The sequence below is a fragment of the Taudactylus pleione genome, unplaced genomic scaffold (genome assembly GCF_031769625.1).
Source record: "Taudactylus pleione unplaced genomic scaffold, aTauple2 ptg000726l, whole genome shotgun sequence".
NCBI lineage: Eukaryota > Metazoa > Chordata > Amphibia > Anura > Myobatrachidae > Taudactylus > Taudactylus pleione.
The window spans coordinates 1817911-1839116 of NW_028285128.1; the positions used below are offsets into that span (position 1 = coordinate 1817911).

General features: G+C 45.9%; 1 protein-coding gene across 1 annotated transcript in view; it reads left to right on the plus strand.

The window, feature by feature from the left end:
* The window catches only part of RAC2 (Rac family small GTPase 2), a 97550-nt gene that overhangs the window by 65227 nt on the left and 11117 nt on the right, over window positions 1–21206 (plus strand). The window contains exons 4-5 of the mRNA XM_088456918.1: window positions 4365–4427; window positions 9047–9206. Coding sequence (XP_088313044.1) covers window positions 4365–4427; window positions 9047–9206 — 223 coding nt within the window. The remainder of the gene's footprint in view (window positions 1–4364; window positions 4428–9046; window positions 9207–21206) is intronic.

A 21206-nucleotide genomic window follows, 5' to 3' on the forward strand; every position in this document is an offset into this window, starting at 1 on the left:
GTAAGCAGCAGCTCGTTTGCTCCGAGCGATGTTTGCCAAACTGCGCATGCGTACGGATTGTTATACGCATGCGCGAACCAGTCAGTGTGGCCGAAATTCATGTGCTCGCAAAATAGCGAATGCCTGCTAATTTGAGTGACAGGATGAGGCGTATGTGGGTGGTAACAGGGGAAGGTGCTTGAAAACGGGGAGTGGAAATCAGAACGCAGGCGTGCTTAAAGGTCAAAACGGGCGTTTTATGGGTGTGCATATTTAAAACAGCAGCGTCATTGACCACGTCACTGGGTTTTTTTTAGCCAGAACTGCTCGCAAAATTGTGGTAGCAAAAACCAACCACAAGAATAGCGAGCAGTTCATACCCTGTTCGATGTACCCGATTAATCTAATAAATAGCGGATATAACGTCGGATGCGAGCGGCCAGGGGGCGTAGTTTCCCAAAAAACGACCGCAAGTTTTGTTCGCTCGTTCAGACCTAGAGGCGTGAACAGACCGCAAACAGCGAACGGTTCATTTGAATAGCCACCCCTATTTTCTGGACAAGCGAGCGCAAATAGCGACCGACTCTGAATCAGGGCCAATGATCCTTATGGCTACATGGATTTTCTGAAAAGTATCAGTGAATTTTCATCCACACATAGATCTTACTAACTGCTTTTGGGCTCGTTTACATTTGGATGTAAGTCAGTATTATGGCACACCTCTCAGATGTAGCAGCACACACCCACTTTAACACGCGCTCATAGGTGTTGCTTTCACAATCTCCCTGAAATGCTTTTTCAAAAGTAGGTAAGTATGGCCCATTGAAGTCTATGGGCAAGCACTTATTGGCAGAGAGCTGTGACAGACGGCTCTCTTAACCAATCAGCGGTAAGCCCATTGAATTCAATGGGACTTTGAAAATGGCCTTTCAAGGCAAAACCTCAAGAACCGACAGCGGGATCTCGAGATTTTGCCTTAAATAGGGATCCGGGGAGGGCGAGGAGATCCGAGCTGTGTCTGGGATCCCCTCAGATCCCTGAACTTCAAGTGGGCTTGGTTCTCTGAGAACTGGGCCCGCTCATCTCTAATTACTGCAACACAAACATTTTGTATTCTGGATGATAAACTGAACCGAAAAGGGGCATTACTTGTAAAAAACTATTCAGGAACAATTATGTCTACCTGCATATCTATTGTTATACAGCGATGTCAATATTTTTATATTGGCACAACTTAGCTGCCTCAGCATTACTGGCCCTGAGTGGTGAGAGCTAACTTTAACGGGTCAGAGGAGATATGTGTAAAAAAATTGTTAAAAAATAACTATATATTTTATATATGAAATAGTCTATTACCACCTACGTGGTGTGTGTGTATAACTATAATATATATATATATATTTATTAACATTATTAAATATTGACCAATGAAAAAAAATGCCTTCTTTGAAGAATTTTTTTCATCCATATTCCTGAGACAGTGTGAACAGAATAAGTATTGTGGCACTTTGTGTACTTTCAGAGCCATAACTAGGGGTGTGTGAGTGGTGCTATGGCACAGGGCACAGGCCTCTCGGGGTGGCACCATCACTGCCCCACAGCAGCTCATTGTGACTTGCAGGGTGCCTGGAATGACACCCGGAAGTCAGTAGCACTGTTTCACAGCAGCCCGAACTGTCCAAGGGATGTCCTGGGCAGGCACCCTGCAACCTGTGGGATGCTCCAGGCATTGCTCTAGTCCTAGAGCGTGACATCATTACATCACTGATTTAGGGGGTGGGGCAGCACAGGGCAGAATAGAGCCCTATGACTGCCCTGGAAACCTCTTTGTATACAGTAGGTCTAAGCCTAGTCATTAGTGAAAATGTACATTTTTGCTTGTCATGGAGCTGTTCACAGTATGTTAAAATTTGCCTCAAACAGATGTGTCATACAGCTAGCCTCAATACTCCGTGCAGTGCGACTTTCCTGGTGTGAGTGTGCTGTCAGGTCTTGTGCTATTCTGCCAGCATCAGGCGTCTAAGTCACAGTGCGATGCTACCAGCAGACTGCGCTGATTAATTTGGTATGTGACACTTGTATATCTGTGTGCACCTGAGTCTGTATATGAACCACAAAGGAACTTGGAATGAAAAAGCTGCAGCCGCTGCATTGTAGCCCTTTGTATACAGATTCAGAGACTCAGGGCCTGATTCAGAGCCGCTCGTTCGTTCCGAGCGATGTTCGCACATCTGCGCATGCGTATGGGTTTTAGTACGCATGCGCAAACCAGTCAGTGCGGTCAAAAATCGTGTGCTCGCAATATAGCGAATGCCTGCTAATTTGAGTGACAGAATGAGGCGTTTGTGGGTGGTAACAGGGGAAGGTGCTTGAAAACGGGGAGTGGAGATCCGAACGCAGGCGTGCCAAACGGTCAAAACGGGCGTTTTATGGGTGTGCATAATTAACAAAGCAGCGTCATCGACCACGTCAGTTGGGTGTCTTTTAGCCAGAACTGCTCGCATGATTGCGGTAGGAAAATTCTACCACAAGAATAGCGAGCAGTTCATACGCCTTTCGATGTACTCGATTAATCTAATAAATAGCGGAGATGACGTAGGATGCGAGCGGCCAGGGTGCGTTTTTTACAAAAAAACGTCCGCATGTTTTGTTCGGTCGTTCAGACATAGAGGCGTCAACAGACCGTAAAGAGCGAACGGTCAATTTAAATAGCCAGCCCCTTTTTCTGGACGAGCGAGCGCAAATAGCGTCCGGCTCTGAATGAGACCCTCAGTCGCACATAGATATACAGGTGTCACATATCATAATAATCAGCACAGATTACTGGTGTGTCCTAGTTGCACCACATTGCGACTTAGATGCATTTTTGGCAAAAAGAAGATGCAGAAAAGATGTATAAGGAGGACATATCTGTATCACAAAAAGGAGATCTTGTGTGCTGAAGATTTTCAAATGAAAACTAAAGGATAGATCTATGCGCTATAATCTGCCAATTTTGTGAGTAGTATGGAATGAATCATGCACTAAATAAATAGTAAAAAACACATTTAATATAAATACATAACAAACAAACGTAAATGACCGGTCATAATATAAGTAAAAAACAGATACATATATTCAATAGATCTCTTTGGAAAACTGACTGTCTTTTGTGGGAATAATTAAACACACTTAAAGAGGTGGAACTGATATATACAGTCATAAAAGAACCCAATCAGCTGGGAATAGGGATAATTGACGTATCCACACTTGTAGATGATATTAATAGTAGATAATGTCCAAGTGCTCAATAGAACAGTAAGTATCAAAGTATGTAGAATTGAGCTCTATGGAGCTTCATACCATCAGGTAGATAAAAACGGTGAAGATATTCAAATAAAGTACAAGTGATAGAGATAAGACACACTGTAACCCATCCCTGACTAGCAGAGCCCTACATAGCACATTCACTGTGCAAGAGTCCTTCATCTTAAGAACACTTCAAAGGTGCTCTTATCTCATACATATATACATACATACATCCATAAATACATACATACATACATACATACATACATACATACATACATAATACATACAAACATAATACATAATACACAAATGAGATGCCATTTTCTCTTTCCAGGACTCAGAGCATAAAATGAAATAAGTGCATTTCGGCACATGAAAACCAATATAAAACAACAAAAAAAATCCTTAAGCATGAAGTTGCATGAAAATTCAGCCAGATGTCTCTTTCTTACCATCAGTTATTTAATACAGTAACTCAATGAGGGTCAAAAAAGCAATACAGTACATTATAGTATGCTTGCAATGAGGGTGTAGTATCTGAGAGTAAAGCAGCACGCAGGGCTGTAACTAGGGTGGTGCAACATGTGCCATGGCACAGGGCACCGCAGGGCAGGGGGCGCTGTTCAGGCCTGTCAATTTTCCTGTTTATTATCATTCTCACTTGTAGATTCCTCTTCTTTTATCCCCAGCATCACCTGGCCTCCCCTATCTCTTCCCTGACCCTTCCCCATGAGACCATTCCCCTTTTTCAGGTGCACTTATGTCCCTATTTAAAAAATGGTAGGGGCACCAATGCTCTCTCTGGCACAGGGCACCAAAAAGTCTAGTTACGGCTCTGGCAGCACGCACACATTGAAGTCAAAGACCACAAGATGCTCTGAGGGTGCATGGCTAGCAGATGACAAGGACCTGTGTATGGGACAATGAACGTGTAGGCTTGAACACTGAACAGCTTATTAGTGTGACTCGCAGATTTGCATTGTGGTCTATGGTGCTATAATAACCACGTAAGTTTTTCGTTTCTGCTTGTTGACAGTATAGAAAAATGTTCATAATGACTTTCAGTAATAACATCTCTCTCTTTTCCCTCTTAGGATGTTTTCCTTATTTGTTTCTCTTTGGTGAGCCCAGCATCTTACGAAAATGTCCGAGCCAAGGTGAGAATTGCTCTCCAGTCCCCACATTAACAAATGAGTGAAACAAACTTTCCTGACCTCTGTCTTGATTTTCTAACAACCATGACACAGATCCTGGTCTGGCCAATCCCAGGAAATAGGGGCGACGCGGCAGCATATCCGGGAGTGCAGACCCCACCGCACCGCCCTGCAAATGCCTCTGCCTGTCAATCAGGCAGAGGCATACGGGTGCCTGCGTGTGATTTCACAGGACCCATTCTGTACATATGCAGAACGGGCATGCGCAGATTCCCGATAAACGAGAATCTGCGATCAGCAGTGCACTATCATGCACTGCTGGATCAGGCCCTTACCTAACCTGCGATTATGCCCGTCGAAATGAACCAGAATACAGTACAAAACAGCCAGATATTATACAGCCTATGATAGTACAATATGAAGTATGGATACTGATGCATATTATAGCAATTACAGCCAGGATTTCATTGTATCTATAAAATCTGAGGCAGAGGTTATGTGCCAACCAAGCACATGGTTAATAATATAGGCCACGTATGTTCAATGTAATCATCTTAGCAGATAATCAGCTAATAAATCAGGCTCACATCTAACTGTATCTTGACAATAATTCTCCTTTAATTCAATGTTCTAACTAGAAATTCATTGAATAGAGATCTAGGGGTATATTTACTAAAATTAGAGTTTTTAGAAGTGGAGATTTTGCCCATAGCAACCAATCAGATTCTACTTGATATTTGACTAGCACCTTCTAGAAGATAATAGCTAGAATCTGATTGGTTGCTATGGGCAACATCTCCACTTCTAAAAACTCTCACTTTAGTAAATATACCCCATAGTATTTTCAGCCAAAGAACAAATATTCTTTTTGTTTTTGTAACATGGTGCTAATAATACAAGTAGCTGTAATTATAACAACCAAACAGACATTTGCTTTCATTAGCTTAGCGTACGGTATAGACTAATCAAAGATAATGTTTGACTGATTGCTGTGGGTTACATAAATATTATTGCAACATGTTAGTAACTACGTCTTTTAGTAGTCAGTTTGTCACAAATCTTTTCTTTGTCAGGTGATAAACAATTGTTAAACCAGTAATCAGCTTTCCAGCAATACCATTATTACAGCTCTTAATCATTCAATACAGAAAATTGCCCTTCGCAATGAAGTTGCAAATAGTAATTTCTCATCTCCCCTTTACAGAGAAGAGAGAATAAGTAATGATCTACCCATGACATTGCTTTCCATGCTATCATTCTCTGCACACGCTATTAACCGCTTCTCAATGATTGCATGAAGTTACACAGTAGAAAATTGGGTTGTGTAGCGCTCAGACCTATTGCATGCTAAGTGGTATTGTTTCAAATGATTGGGTGATGTGTAGAGAAGAATGGACCCAAAATGTTGCAAGATAATAGTTTACTGGTCTCAATAGACAGCAGCAGTAAGCAGAATATTGGTGCTTGTAGAGAGAAATGTAGCAATCATGGATGTGGGTTGGTTGGTATGAACAAATAATAACCTGGATGTAACAGACAAGAAGGATGGATACACCACGGTCAGTCTACATTTCAACTGCTGGAGGAAGCATCTCCTGAAAGTCACCATTGTGTGAGATCAACGTCACACGGTTAACCACACCAGGCCACCTGTGCCCACGTCTCCCTGCTACACATCCATAAGTATCCAGGCACCGACCACGCATAACCAGGACGACTAGACAGGTAAGTGGGATGCCGCCCCTAGCTCTGAAAAGTCCACAACACTAGATGGAAATTAGACTCTGCTTAACCACGTATTGGACTCTCTGAATACGGGAATAGACCATCCCGGGTACTGATAATATCCACTACCACCTTCACACTAACCGTGTTACTGGACATTGCCACATTGACTTGTTTTGATTTGTTTTGCATTTGTTTTTGTTATGTCCTAGATTGCCAAACTTGTGTCATTTTGTACATTACAATATTTGTTCATACCAACCAACCCACATCCATGATTGTTACATTTCTCTGTACGAGCACCAATATTCTGTTTACTGCTGCAGTCTATTGAGACCAGTAAACTATCATCTTACAACATTTCGCCGATGACGTAATTTTCGCCTGTTTTGAGTTTCCTCCGTATTCAATTTGGAAGACTTTTCACCTAGGCGGAAAGTCAATGCAATGTAATAGGCGAAAAAGTTTCGCCTACTTATAGCAGGCGGAAAAAAGTGCAGAATTGCGGTTTTGGGGTACAACATTGCGGGAACCCTAGTGCAGCCTTAAGACAGTCCCCCAAAGGTAAACTGCGTAAAAAAAGGTAAAAAATATTCAGGACAAACCCCCAAAAATTATGTTTAATTTTGGGGGTGAAAAAAAAATAGAGGAACAAAGTGCCAAACTATCTAAATTAATTCAGGTCGGGTCCCCATGTATGCGGCAGGTGCAATTTTGCAGATTTTTAAAAATAACTTTAGGGACTTAAATAAATGCTTACCCCCATTTTCATGTACCCCAAATTTGATAGCAATAGTTTTTTTCCTCAAAAAAAATATAAGTGCTATTCTTTACCACTTCTTCATGGCCGCAAAATTGCACCTTCCTTCAGAAGGCAAAAATGGGGGTACCCATAGTGATCCCCCATGTCTGGACATCTTTAGGGGGGTCCCAGGTATAGTTCCCTTAAATTCCCGTTTTTTTTTTCGTAAATGGGGTGAAGGGTAATTTAAAAAAAACAGGGATCATTTTTCAATTACCTATAGCAGGTGAAAAAAGTGCAGATTTGGGGTTTAGAGGTGCAGGCTTAAAAAAAAATAGCCTGCACCCTTGGGAATGCCCCCTTAAAATGAAATGTGCAAAAAAAAAATTAATAGGGACGTCCTAAAATAAATGTTCAAAATTTTGGGGTGAAAAAAAAAAAATAGGGAAACAAAATGCCAAACCAACTAAATTAATTCTGGTGGGGTCCCCAAGTATGTGACAGGTGTTCTTTTCATTGTGCAGAGTAGCGGCAGCTGTTTTTTTGAAGAAATTGTAAAATGACCTTTAGGGACGTAAAAATATGCTTACCTACATTTTCGTTTACCCCAAATTTGATGGGACCACTTTTAAAAACGAAAAAAAAAAACCTAAGTGCTCTTCTGCATCACTTCTTCAATGTCAGGAAAAATAACCACCTGCCACATCTATTTAAAAAGCTGACTTTCTTCTGCAGGCAAAAACGGGGGTACCCATAGTGATCCCTGAGATCTGGACATCTTTAGGGGGGTCCTACAATTATTTCCCGAAAATTCACATATTTTTTCGCCAATCCAAGTTTCTCCTGTTCCCGATTTCGCCTACTTTGAAATTGAATAAGGGGAATAGAGGGCACGCGCACAATACTTTTCCGCCTGGAAAACAGGCGAAGGAGGCGAAAAGTCCAGCAGGCGAAAAGTCTGGACTTTTCTCCTGAAATTGAATACGGGCCTCTGTGTGCGAGGATATCCATCCCAATGAAGTTACATGCATCTAAATGTTGCTGTGATGTCACCAAGGATTAGGTGCTGTGATTGTCTACTGGATGGCACACATACATATGTATGGCAGGAGTAAATCATGCTTCACATGCAAGACAGGCAGCAATATATACTGGTTGCTGATTGTGAGTGATTAGAACCTCCTGCGATTCATCAACGTGTTCGTTTCTTGAGAAATATACATACAGTATACTTGGGAGAAGTTCACAATTACATTTGTGGTTATTACGTTGTGCTGTGCTATTTGCACAAAAGAAAGCAAGGGTAGAAAATCAGCCGCATTACAGCTCTGCACCCAGATACTGTTGCTGGGCATTCAGCCCTAATAGCAATAAACTGATTAATCCAAAGCTGCTGTATTCTGCTTTCAGTTAACAGAAATATCTTTACAATAAATACTTATGTGTAGTGTTTGAGCGCCAAATAAATCCCTCTGGAGATTTTGATGTTTGTACATACAGTACTTACTTATGTTTTCTATCTATGCTCTAGTAGGGGCAGGGGTAAGGAAGGGGTGAGGCATCACGTCATGAACCATATCACTGCCCCCTCCCTCTTTTGATGTTAAGTTGAAATTTATGACATTATATTATAAGAGGTGAGGTCTGGATAGGGATGTGGAAGAGTTGTCTATCCAGTGGCGGCACTGGGGTTTGTGACACCCAGTGCTGCAAGTAAACCCCCTGCGCACAATCAAGTCAGCGTGGTCAAAAAGGGGCAGGGCCTTGTGGCCCACCACCAGTTTCATCATTCTGGGGGTGTGCCCAGCAGTCCCGGAGATGTTGGGCTGATCCCCTAGGATCTCCCTGCACTGCCGGCTCCTCCTGAGTGATTGGGAGCCAGGCATGTTAATGTGCAGCGCCTGGCTCCCGTTCACTGAGGAGGAACTGGTATTTTGGTGTCAAATTCTCGTAGGGTGACACCCGGCGTGGTCCGCACTCCCTGCATCCAACCAGTGACGCCGCTGTGCCTACCTTTTTGGGTGCCCAGGAAAGCTTTTCCAATTCAGCTGTCTCCCAGAAATACCAGGAGAGTAGGCTGGTACTGTGCTTATAAGAACACAAAAACATCATATCTTACATACTGCATCTAACGTCACTTGTTAATTCCTTCCAGTGGTTCCCAGAAGTGAGACACCATTGCCCCAGCACCCCAATAATTCTTGTTGGTACCAAGCTGGATCTGCGTGATGACAAGGAAACTATTGAGAAGCTTAAAGAAAAGAAGCTGGCACCAATTTCCTATCCACAGGGCCTAGCTTTAGCCAAGGAGATTGGTGAGTATGGGTACTGATAGAAGCAGCTGGATACGTGTAGGTTATAATGAGTAAAGCTAAATATAGCCTCAAATGCACTTATTTCATCTACCCAATATGTCCCATGCAGAGTTGAACATACGCCGATTTGCGGAGCATGGCTTGTGTGTGTTTGTACTATGTACCAAATATATGCAAGTATGAGGGATGCATAGTCGTACATAGGGGATGTTTCAGGCTCTGACAGTATTGCTATCGCAGCTGCTAACATGGTAGCAGCTGCGAGAGCACTATTATGCATGAATTACTGTTTTTTCCGTGCTGCATCCGTGAACGCAGCATCGGATCTCTAGCTGATCGATGCAAATACAAAAAAGAGGCCAGGAAATCTTCGTCAGCCAACGGAGATCCTGGCCTCTTCCCTCCCTCCCAACGGCGGTGACACGCCTCCGTTTTGGGAAAGGGGGACGTCGCTGCCCCCTCCCCGCCCAGAAATGGCAGCAGACTGTCAATCACTGACAGTCTGGTGCCACTTTTGTGTGGGATTGCAGACCCATACTGCACATGTGCAGTACGTACAGGTCATGTGCCGGCACAGAGGAGACACGATCGGAGATGTGCACTAACCATCGGGTTAGTGCACATCTCTGAATCAGCCCCAAAATTCAATCACATTGTCACTTGCAATTAAAGTGATTTAACTGGCTGTTCTCAAGCAGACAATGTTCATTGAGTGTTTGTCAATGCGGTATATGCAGTGTTGTGTGGAAATGGAAGTTCACTTCTCTTAAGTGGCTTCAACTAAGTGTGATAACACCATCCCCCAGCCATCTTAACCAACTCAAATAGCACACAGAAATATGATTGGCTGTTTCAGGTCACTGAGGTTATGAACTGAATGAATAATAAAATGGGTGGCCAATAGAGCATTGCAGACAAGCAGCTACACCAACACAAAACGTAACCAATTGCACCCGACGTGTCCTGAGTTATGAACAACCTGCCTCTCCTAGTACTGCTCGGCCCTACATCATGGAAGGTTTCCAGGTTGCCCTTCATGGGCCATGACAACTCGCCCCTACAATGGGGAAGTGCTGTGGCCACCTGTGACCGCTGAAGAACAATGCTTTAACGCTCTACTGTGCCTCCTGAGCAAGAGAAGTGAAATTAGAGAAAATGCAGAACACAAACATGATAAAGTGTAATAAAACAAAAGATTAAGGGCCTGATTCAGACCCGCTCGCAAGTGCTTGAGCGCTCGCGAGCGGGTCGATGGTGTGCTCTGCGCACGTGCAGCGTCCGCACTGCGCGTGCGCGAGCCCCGGAGCAAGAGAGATTTTCTCTCGCTCCGTGGCTCACTACAAAAGGGGCGGCTGTTTTGTAGGCATGGCGGGGGGTGGCTTCACAAAGGAGGCGTTCCCAAGCGAACATCTGCTGTTTGTGGGCGGTCCCACTGACATCACCAGTGATGTCAGTGAGAGAGCTTCCGGCTCTATTAGAGCCAGAAGCTCTCTGGGGCTTGCGGCCACAAGACCCTACCACAAGGGTCTCATCGCAAGCCTGATGGTCGCGATGGTCTTGACCATCGCGACCATCATCCTGGCCGCTCGCAATAGCTGTGGGTGGTCACCCACAGCTATGCAAGCGCCCACAAAAAAAAACGCCCTGATTCAGAGCGAGCGCTCTTTCAGAGCGTCTGTCTCTGAATCAGACCCTAAGAGAAAGGACAATCAAGAACAGGAAGCTGAATAAATAGGGGAGGGCAATTGGGAACATCAAAATGCAATGAGGAAGAGACCTCATTATTGGTAGACTTTTTAAACTAGCAGTAGATCCACCCCCCTCGACTTTAATAAGCTAAACCATCCCTAGTAGTCAGCCCATCATAACAGGACCTTCATTATCCACACAAAATACCCCATTTATTATCGATATCTCAAACCTGGGCTATGTGCCATTGGGCTAATTCAGCCCTCCATTATCTTTTTGTTGATATTAAAATTGAACCTCTATATACCCCTGCCTGTACCTTCTAAAATCCTACCTATAAACCTATAAGGATGACGCTTAATTTGGGTACGCAGTCATACAGTAAATAGAGACTCCAGATTTAGAACATGTGGTTCCAAAGCACAAAGTATTATTCAAGTAAAAAGTACAGTCAGTTACACGCTATTGATCCAGACACAATTAAACGCAAAGGATTTATACAGACCCCCAAGTACAGTATACATACGCCGCGCTTCCGGACCCGGTGATAGGCATCAGCAAGAGACCCCGTCGTCATTCAGCATTCAGCAAGAAGACTAAAGACCCAGTGTTTGAGCACACATGTTTATACCCCCCCAGAATAGACAGGACAATAGAGAAGTTTCTTGCTTATGCCATTGGTTCCCAGGGGAGAAGCATATGTTACAGTGCATTTAACAGGCTGGTTCAAATAGACTCGCCCAGCCTCTAACAACTGAGGGTCTTTTCCCTCCCGCCTCCCCATGCTGCATCCTAACAGTTGTTCCTAAAATATACATTTTGTAGCTGCTTGTAGTCTCTGCGATCCATAAGTTGCGAATGCATGATGCGATCTCCACACCGATAGTACCGGAATTCTGTTGAAAGAGTATGCATCAGTATGAACCCAAAGACTGCTGTCTTAACATGTATAGAACCTTAGTTATCAAATATCTTTATTTCACAGCATTTAAACTAACTGAACCAACTTAAATCATATACTTTAAAGCTTATTAAACCTTATGTGTGAATATGTAATGTGTGAGTATTCGGGGTTTGATATAAAGACGTATTTATGTGTATGAGGAAGGGTGCAGTTAACTCTCACTGAGTGAACATCTTAGCAGTGTGACATGCTGAGCCAGATAGTTCCACATGCCCTCTGTCAGCAGGCCCCCACCTTTCCTGTGTTCAAAGGAAAAAGCTCTTTTGTTCTCCCAGTCTCTTGTGTGAAATGCAAATATCCCAGCTACAAGAGACAGACCTAGGATGACACTCTAGCCTTTGAAATCATGTAATTGCAGGAAGCCTGCTAATGTAAGGTGTGTATTCTAGCCAGACCACCTGTAGTGAGGGCAAACACTATCCATAAAGCTTAACTACACAAGCCAGTTGTCACCTGGCATACTGTAAAGCCATTTCTGAAATATATATCCTTTATAATACGTAAAGTAATGAAATGGGCTTTTGGTGAATCGCCTTAACCTATGGCGATGGTCACAGATGCATTCGCATGATGCTAATAGTATTTTCGCCACATGTACTAAACTGTGAGTTTATCTAAAATGGTGCTTAGGCGGCCATTTCGCAAAATGGCGTCTTGCGGCCAGTCGCAAGATGGTGTCGCTGCGATTCAATTTTAAACTGATCTTGTCTCAGCCAATAATCCAGTTTTGACATTTTAAACCAAAGATTGTGCTGGCGGCCTGGCGCAATGATGATGACGAATTGGGGTGCTCCTCCTGCAGACATGCATATACTCAGCATACAGACAAATCTACACATATAGTAAATGTTGGCAATGTGGGAACAATTACAGCCAGACTTCACTGTACTTTGCAGCAGTCCCAATGTCAGTACCTGTGACTTACTATCAATTACTATCATCGCTAGGTTGTAGAGTTAGGGAGCTGGCGCAGAGTTGGATGGAAATCAGATGTTCATTTGTTAAAAGAAACATGCATGGAAAAATATTGTTTGTTCTTGCATGTGTAGCAGAGCTGTGCACATCTCAGCAGGGCCGTAACTAGGGTGGTATGGCCGGTGCCACCGCACAGAGCACTGTGTGCTCTGGGGTGTAACCGCCCGCCCGCTGCAATTTCAATTTGGCAGGCTGCCCGCTGCTGTGTATATCAGCAGCCGTGCGCCTGGTTTCTTGCAGCACTGCCAGCTGCCTGTCTCAGCTGTGTCTAACAGCTCCGACTCCCGCACTTGGCGCACTTGTGTCCCAGCCGCCTATTCCGCAGGAACAACCCTGGTGGTCCATTTCCATCTGTTACTGTATGTACTGTATGTATGTAAGTTTAATCGTACAGGGCTACGGAAGCCCTGTACGACTAAACTTAGTAAAAGAAGGCTGTGATACTGCCGTGCATAGGCGGCCATATCACACCTGAAGTCTGCTGTCTGTGGCTGTGCTCACTGCTCACCAGTGAATAAATTAGTGACACAGCAGCACTGCAGACAGCGGACACTTTGAAATCAGGATCCCACCAAGATTTCCGGTAATCCAAATGCCCCCACCCTCAAGCCCACCTTCAGATTAAATAATAACATTAATAAGAATAGAATAAACAGGAGCTTTGGTCTAAATAGGAGACTCACATAAGTGTATATATATTTATATATATATATATATATATATATATATATATAGTGTGTAAATGATCAGTGATTGACTCTTTTGAGTCTATGGGGCCTATTAATAATTTTTTTACTAAAATGTTGTTAAAATAGATGTTTTCACAATCTTTTTATCTTATTTAAGTATCTCTTCATTTTATAAACCGTGGTTTTGGAAGAGATATCCATGCCCTAAAAATTGTATCCCTTTTGAATGCTGATCACATTTACCTCTAATGGGAAATGCGATCAGTCCGTATTTATGGGCATATTTATCACAAACTGTACTTTTAATGTGTGTGTGTGTGTGTGGGGGGGGGGGGGGATTAATAATGCTCTTTCTGGCCCCATGCACCAAAATGTCTAGTTATGGCTCTGCATCTCAGTATGCATCCGCTTCATACTTGCCGATATCCTGGCTGCCTCTTCCGGGAGGGAGCAACCAGGTCGGCTTAGCAGGGGGGGCGGCAAAACCATGTGATGTGCACTCCGGGCACATCACACGGTTAGGGGTGAGGCTAGGGGCGGAGCCACATACTCGCGTCATTTTGGCCCTGCCCTCGCTACACAATGCCGATATTTCCGGCATTGAGGAGCAAGGGGGCGGGGTCATGATGACGCGATTCAGCTTGCCTACTTTTCCGGGGGCCAGGAGCGGCACCCGATTTTCGGGATGCTCCCGGACAAATCGGGAGAATAGGCATGTATGATCTGCTTCCACGTGTGAATTATTTGTGCCTGATTTACTAATATTCATGGTTATCAGTGCTTCTGTAAGACTGGCTCTTTCCACCCCAGTTCCCCTTTTGTTACTATGGGCCTCTGCGCCCAAATTTTGTACAATGCTCCATTTCCGAGCATGCACAGTACAAATACACACAAGAGACGGGTGCATGGGCCCCCTAGAGTACAGGAGTATTTGGGTCACATCCCAACAATTCACCTGTCAGTTACCTTAGAAAGAATTTTAAGGTGTCATGAAGAGCAGACAAAGCAGCAGAAATAATACACATTCAATTAAGAAAAACGTCATCAATGTGGCAAAGTGAAAGTGCTTACAGTCTTAGCAATGTGTTCAGCTTATCAATGACACAACATAACAGAGGGCCTGATTCAGAGATGGACGTAGGAGTGATCTGTGCTGCGGGAATCAGTATGTAATGCTGGTGGTTAAATCAAATACCGACAGAGGCAGCCTGACGAGTCGAAATTCCGACAACTCAAGGTAAGTACCCTAACCTTCCCCTTCCCCCCCTAACCCTTCCTTAGGGTTGCCAAACCCTAACCTCCCCCCCCTAGTACCTAACCCTAACCTCCCCCCAGTGGTGCCTAAACCTACCCCCCCTCCCTGCACCCTAAACCCTTACCCGAACCCCCCCAGTGGTGCCCAACCATAACCCCCCTTTTCCCTACAGTAACCCTAACCCTCCCAGGGGGATGTCTAATCCCAAGTCCTCCCGTGGGTCCCTAAAGCTAAACCTCCTCTCCCCCCCCCCCCTGCGGCTACATGCGGCTACGTTCGGTAAGCCGGGTGTCAGGATTTAGCAGTGGGGCTAATGATAGGCATTGGGATTTCCAAGTCGGGATGTGAGTATCGTTATCCTGACCGCATCCTGTGCTGCGTCTTGGGTCTCAGCAGATCAGAGAATTTAGGTTAATGCAGCAGGAGGCATCATATGTAAAAAGATGCCCATTGCGAGCTTCTCAGACCCTCTGCCTGTGTCCGAAGATGCAGCAACGGATCACCATCGCGACCAACGGCCAGACCATAGGACATCTGCGCGACCCTAAGGTTGCAAAAAATTACCAGCTGCCAGGGAAGACACTGGGGTTAATGTAATAGGTTAGCGATTTGCAGCCGCTGCAGGATATCCTGCAAGTTTTTAAAGCTGCAATCATTTTAAAGGCAAAACCAAGCTGGTTTTGCCTTTAGAATGATTGGTGCTTTAAAAATACAGGAATACCAGATAGGGAATATACTGCCCACTACTATTGTCTGACTAAGTGTAATCTGACCTCTCGGTATGGTCTGACATTAGTATGTTGTGGTGGGGGGAACAAAACCACCTCAATAAACCTCTTACTGTGCGTTTGGGTGTGGAAAATAAGAGATATGGTAAGAACTTACCTTTGTTATCTCTATTTCTGCGAGGTCCATAGGGTTCCACAGGGATACCTTGGATTATAGTCATGGTTTGGCCATCGGGCACCACACAGTTAACTTTGTGCTCCCAGGATGCACTGGCCCCCCTCCTATAACCCCGCCCCCAGGCCAAGGCACCTCAGTTCAGTAATAAGCCAAGGCCATAGGAGGAGAAAAAGAGAGAAGGAAGTCTGGAACACACAAGAATCACATTCTCACAACAGGGAGATGGAAAATTGGTGACCAGAACCAGACCCATCTGAAGCACAGGGTGACAGGGTGGGCGCCCTGTGGAACCCTATGGACCTTGCAGAAATAGAGATAACAAAGGTAAGTTCTTACCATATCTCTTATTTTCTGCTGTAGGCTCCATAGGGTATCAACAGGGATACCTTGGGAGTTCACAAAGCAGTATCCTCAAGGGTGGGGGCACTCCTGTGCAGAAAGGAGAACCCGCCGCCCGAAGGAAGCATCCTGAGAGGCAAAGGTATCAAATGCATAATACCTTACAAAGGTATGGACAGAGGACCATGTGGCTGCCTTACAAAGCTGTACAGCTGAGGCGCCACGGCGAGCTGCCCATGAAGGACCCACAGACCTCGATGCCCTCATGAATGTAAGCCTCAGAAATCGCCATGCAAATCCACCTGGCCAACGTTTGCTTGTTTGCCGGACAACCCTTCTTTTGGAAACCATAGAGGACGAACAAAGCGTCCGACTTCCTTAGGGAACCAGTACGGTCCACATAAATCCGTAGAGCTCGTACCACATCCAATGAGGACTCACCTGCTGAAAGGTCTGCTGAGTTAAAGGCCGGCACTAAAATTTCCCCATTAATGTGGAAACTAGAGACCACCCTAGGCAGGAACCCAGGGCACATTCGAAGCACTGCCCTGTTCCTGTGAAAAACCAGAAAGGGGGGACGGCAGGAAAGAGCCCCCAAATCTGACACCCTCCTGGCGGAAGTGATAGCCAGGATAAACACAGTCTTAGCAGTGAGTCACTTGAGATCCACTGAGCCCAGTGGTTCAAATGGAGGTCCTTGGAGGACCACAGCCAATTCCCAAAGAGCCACAGCATAAAGGTGCGAACATCCGGGAGCGGAGCCATCCTCCGCTGAAACCACACAGACAGTGCGGTCAGGAGAACAGCCAGAACCCAGGATATCCGAAATACCTGGGAATCGTACCCCCTGGGGCGACACCATTCAAAGAAGGTATGCCACACCCTGTGGTAAATCCTGGCAGAAGCAGGTTTTCGAGCTCTAAGCATGGTATTAACCACCGAGCCGGAGACCCCCTTAGCTCTTAGGAGGATGTCTCAAGAGCCATGCTGTCAAAGACAGACGACCCAGATCTGTGTAAACACAAGGACCAGAGACAACAGGTCCGGATGTTGAGGCAACAGCAACGAAGTGTCTATGGAGAGACTCTGAAGATCTGAGTACCAGTGATGTCTGGGCCACGCTGGAGCCACCAGCAGGCTCATGCCTCCTTCTTGCTTGAACTTCCTCAATACCCAAGGGAGATAGGAGGAAACAGGTACGCAAACTGGAAGGTCCACCGAGCCGACAGAGCGTCTACCAGGAGAGCCCTTGCAGCTCTTGTTCTGGACCCGTACACTCTTAGCTTGCAGTTGTGTCTGGAGGCCATGAGGTCTATCTCTGGAAGACCCCGTTTGTCCACCAGGAGTTGGAAGACCTCCTGGTGAAGTGACCACTCCCCTGGATGTACATCGTGGCGACTGAGGAAGCCTGCTTTCCAGTTGAGTTCTCCTGATAGGAACACTGCCGAGATGACTGGGAGATTGTCTTCCGCCCAAGTCAGAATGCGGGATACCTCTTTTAGAGCCGCCTGACTTCGAGTTCCGCCCTGACGGTTTATGTAAGCCACCCTGGTGGTGTTGTCTGACTGAACGGGTTTCCCTCGCAGAACCAGTCTTGCATGGAGCAGCGCTCTGAACACTGGCCCTGATTCAGAGGCTCTGAATCAGGGCATTTCGGTTTTTAGTTTTTACTGGCCTCCACAGCTTTAGCGGGTGGCCTGGCGATGGTCAGGCTTGCGACGAGACCCTTGTGGTAGGGTCTCGTCCACCGCAAGCCCCAGTGAACTTCTAATAGAGCAGGAAGTTCACTACTGACATCACGTGTGATGTCGGTAGGGCCGCCTCTGTTTGGCCAGCGACCCCCCCCGACCCGCCTACAAAATGGGGCGAGCTGTCGATCAACATCGACAGCCACCCCATTTTGCTGCGAGCCCCAAGCGAGTGAAGTTCTCACTTGCTCCAGGGCTCGTGCGTGCACACTGCCCAGCCATCGACCCGCTAGCAAGTGCTATGCGCTCGCAAGCGGGTCTGATTCAGGCTCACTGCCTAAAGTTCCAATATATTCATTGGAAGGGCAGATTCTGCTGACATCTACCGTTCTTGAAAAACATGTGGACCTGTCACTGTGCCCCAGCCCCGGAGACAGGCGTCCGTCGTGAGAAGGACCCAATCCGGGATCCAAAATGGGCACCTCTTGTTTAGGCGAGATGTCTGTAACCACAAAGTCAGAGACAAGCGCACCTCCGGAGAAAGCACCATTGTCTGTGTCTTTATCCGACCATGTTATCCATCCAATCTGGAGAGGATCAGCCTCTGTAGAGGTCCTGAACAAAACTGGGCATATTCCACTATGTCGAACGTCGACACCATGGAACCCAGTAATCTCATTACCAAGTGAAGGGACACCTGGTGACCCTGGAGACAGGAACATACTCTAGTCTGTAGTGTGGAGATCTTCTCCTCTGTTAAGAAGATTCTCTGCTGCTGAGAGTCCAACAGTGCTCCCATATGGATCATCCTCTGGGAGCAGTAAGGACTTTTTCCAAGTGATCAGCCTCTGCAACACCGATATTGTCAGGTGTAGATGATTGCGAATTACCTCCGGAGACCCTGCTAGGAGAAGCAGGTCGTCCAAGTAAGGTAGCAGGTGAACCCCCTGTAACCGCAGGTGAGCCGCCATGACTGCCATTACCTTGGTGAACACCTGCGGAGCCGTGGAAAGACCAAACTGCAGCGCTAGAAACTGGTAATTCAGATCCAATACGGCAAATCTGAGAAACCTCTGATGAGCCGTAGCAATGGGGATATGCAGGTAGGCATCCTCAATATCTAGGGACACCATGAAATCCCCAGGTTCCATAGCTAATATAATGGAACGTAGAGTCTCCATCCTGAACCGAGGGACCCTCAGAAACTTGTTGAGGGACTTGAGGTTGAGAATAGGACAGAAAGAACCGTTCGGTTTTGGTACCAAAAAGAGATTGGAGTAATAACCCGTCCCCCTGAGGGACGGGAGGACAGGAACCCCTTCTTGGAGCATAGAACTTACAACTTTCTGGATTTCCAGAGCCTTTGTGGAATGAAGGCCTGTAGGAAAAAACTGATGAAGAGGCCTTCTGCTGAAAGAGAGAGCGTACCCATGAGAAATCACTTCCCTGACCCAAGTGTCTGTGGTAGTCATCCACCAGTGCTGGGCGAACCGAAGAAGTCGGCCTCCCACATTGGAGTCCCTCAAGGGGAGGCCCGTCCCATCATGCTGAGGGTTTGTCCTCAGGCTTCGTGACAGGGTGTCTAGCATTCCAAGGCCGCTTCTTGGGCTTGGGTGTCTTCTTGGTGGCTCCTGAAAGGACTGCACCTTTTGCATACCTTGAGGACGATAGGCCCGAAAGGACGAAGTAGCAGTCCCAGACGGAGCCAGATCCAATGGCAGACATGCAGACTTTGCAGCTTCCAACATACTTACAATCTTATCCAGGTCTGGGCCAAAGAGGACCTGACCATTAAACGGCAAGCCTTCCAGGTCCTTCTTGGATTCCGCATCTGCATTCCAATAACGTAACCACAATGATCGGCGAGCCGAAACTGCTGCTGCTGAAATCCTGGAAGTAAGCAGGCTAACATCCAATGCTGCTTGTTAATATAAGTAGCAGAATCACGGATATGCCTTGACAAAGACGCCGGAGTAGCGTTGAAACGCATTTGTGACCGCCTTGCCAAAACCCTGATGGTCCTGGTACCTGATAATACAAAGGATATACAGACATTGCTCTCACTTGACCCTTTGTGGTCTGCCCCGTTCATCACACAGCCTCTTTCCAGCGCAGCCCGGCCATAAGGAGGTGATCGGCTCCCTCTCCTAGGTTGAGCTATTCTTCATCCAGCACACCCCTTATGTGCCTGCAAACCGCAGCCCCACAGTCTCCCAGCCAGAATCAGACCAGCTATTGCGGTCCACTCTTCTAACAACACCCTGAGCTTTTTGCCAGTTCAGTGAGGCTAATTAGAATCCCTCTCCTAGGTTGAACTGATATTATACCAACAAACTACCGCATGTGTCTGGACTTCTGAAAACCAGCGCTTCTGCTCCACGGGAGGTTTCTGTCCTCCCAGAGCTCGCCTTAGGACACCTGCGCTACGGTTTGACAGGTGTACCGCCCCAGTCAAACTCCCCAGCCTTTCTATACCCTTCTGCTCCATGGGAGGTTTCTGTCCTCCCAGAGCTCGCCTTAGGACACCTGCGCTACGGTTTGACAGGTGTACTGCCCCAGTCAAACTCCCCAGCCTTTCTATTCCCTTCTGCTCCATGGGAGGTTTCTGTCCTCCCAGAGCTCGCCTTAGGACACCTGCGCTACGGTTTGACAGGTGTACCACCCCAGTCAAACTCCCCAGCCTTTCTATACCTTGGTGTTGCCAAGAACAGCAAATAAACGGAGATTATATTGACCACACTGGGGACATTACTGCTTACCACAGCCATCACACAGAGCTCCAGGCTCCCTTCTACACAGGTGAGAGCCTTGAATAGTGACACCGTGATCGAGACTGTACAAACATACTACAGGTACAACCCTGCTACCAAAGCCTGTTAAATTACACAGGACCCTTGCGCTGCTTAGATTCTGTTTGCAGCTGGCAAACATTATAATACCCTGAACTATTGTCAATTCTTAAACTAGTATATTTTGGAGATCATTGTCTGTATCGGTACAGGACCATTTGCTAATTTTATATATATATATATTTCTTAAAATGTTTCAAATATAAAACATGTGCAAATAAGGATTAATGCATATTGATTTTTATTGGTACTTTATTTAATAAAACCTTTTATAAATTCGAACCTTGTTACATTGTATTAACCCTCTGAATAACCAGCTGCTTTCCACAACAGAATCACTGATATTACTAGCACCATCTGCTCTTCAGAAGCATCGGAAGAGAATGACGACTCCAGAGCATCAGCCCATTCTTCCGTGGCCCGAGCCACCCAACAGACCGCCATGAGCGGTATGGCGGATCCCCCGGCCAAAGAGTAAATGGATTTCAAGCAAATCTCAACCCAGCGGTCCGTAACGTCCTTAAGTGAGGACATAGACGGCATGGGTAAGGTTGCACATTTAACCAGGCATGTCACATGGGAATCCACCTGAGGTCCCATTTCATGAAGTAATCCTCTGCAAAGGCATAAGAATATTCCAGTCTCT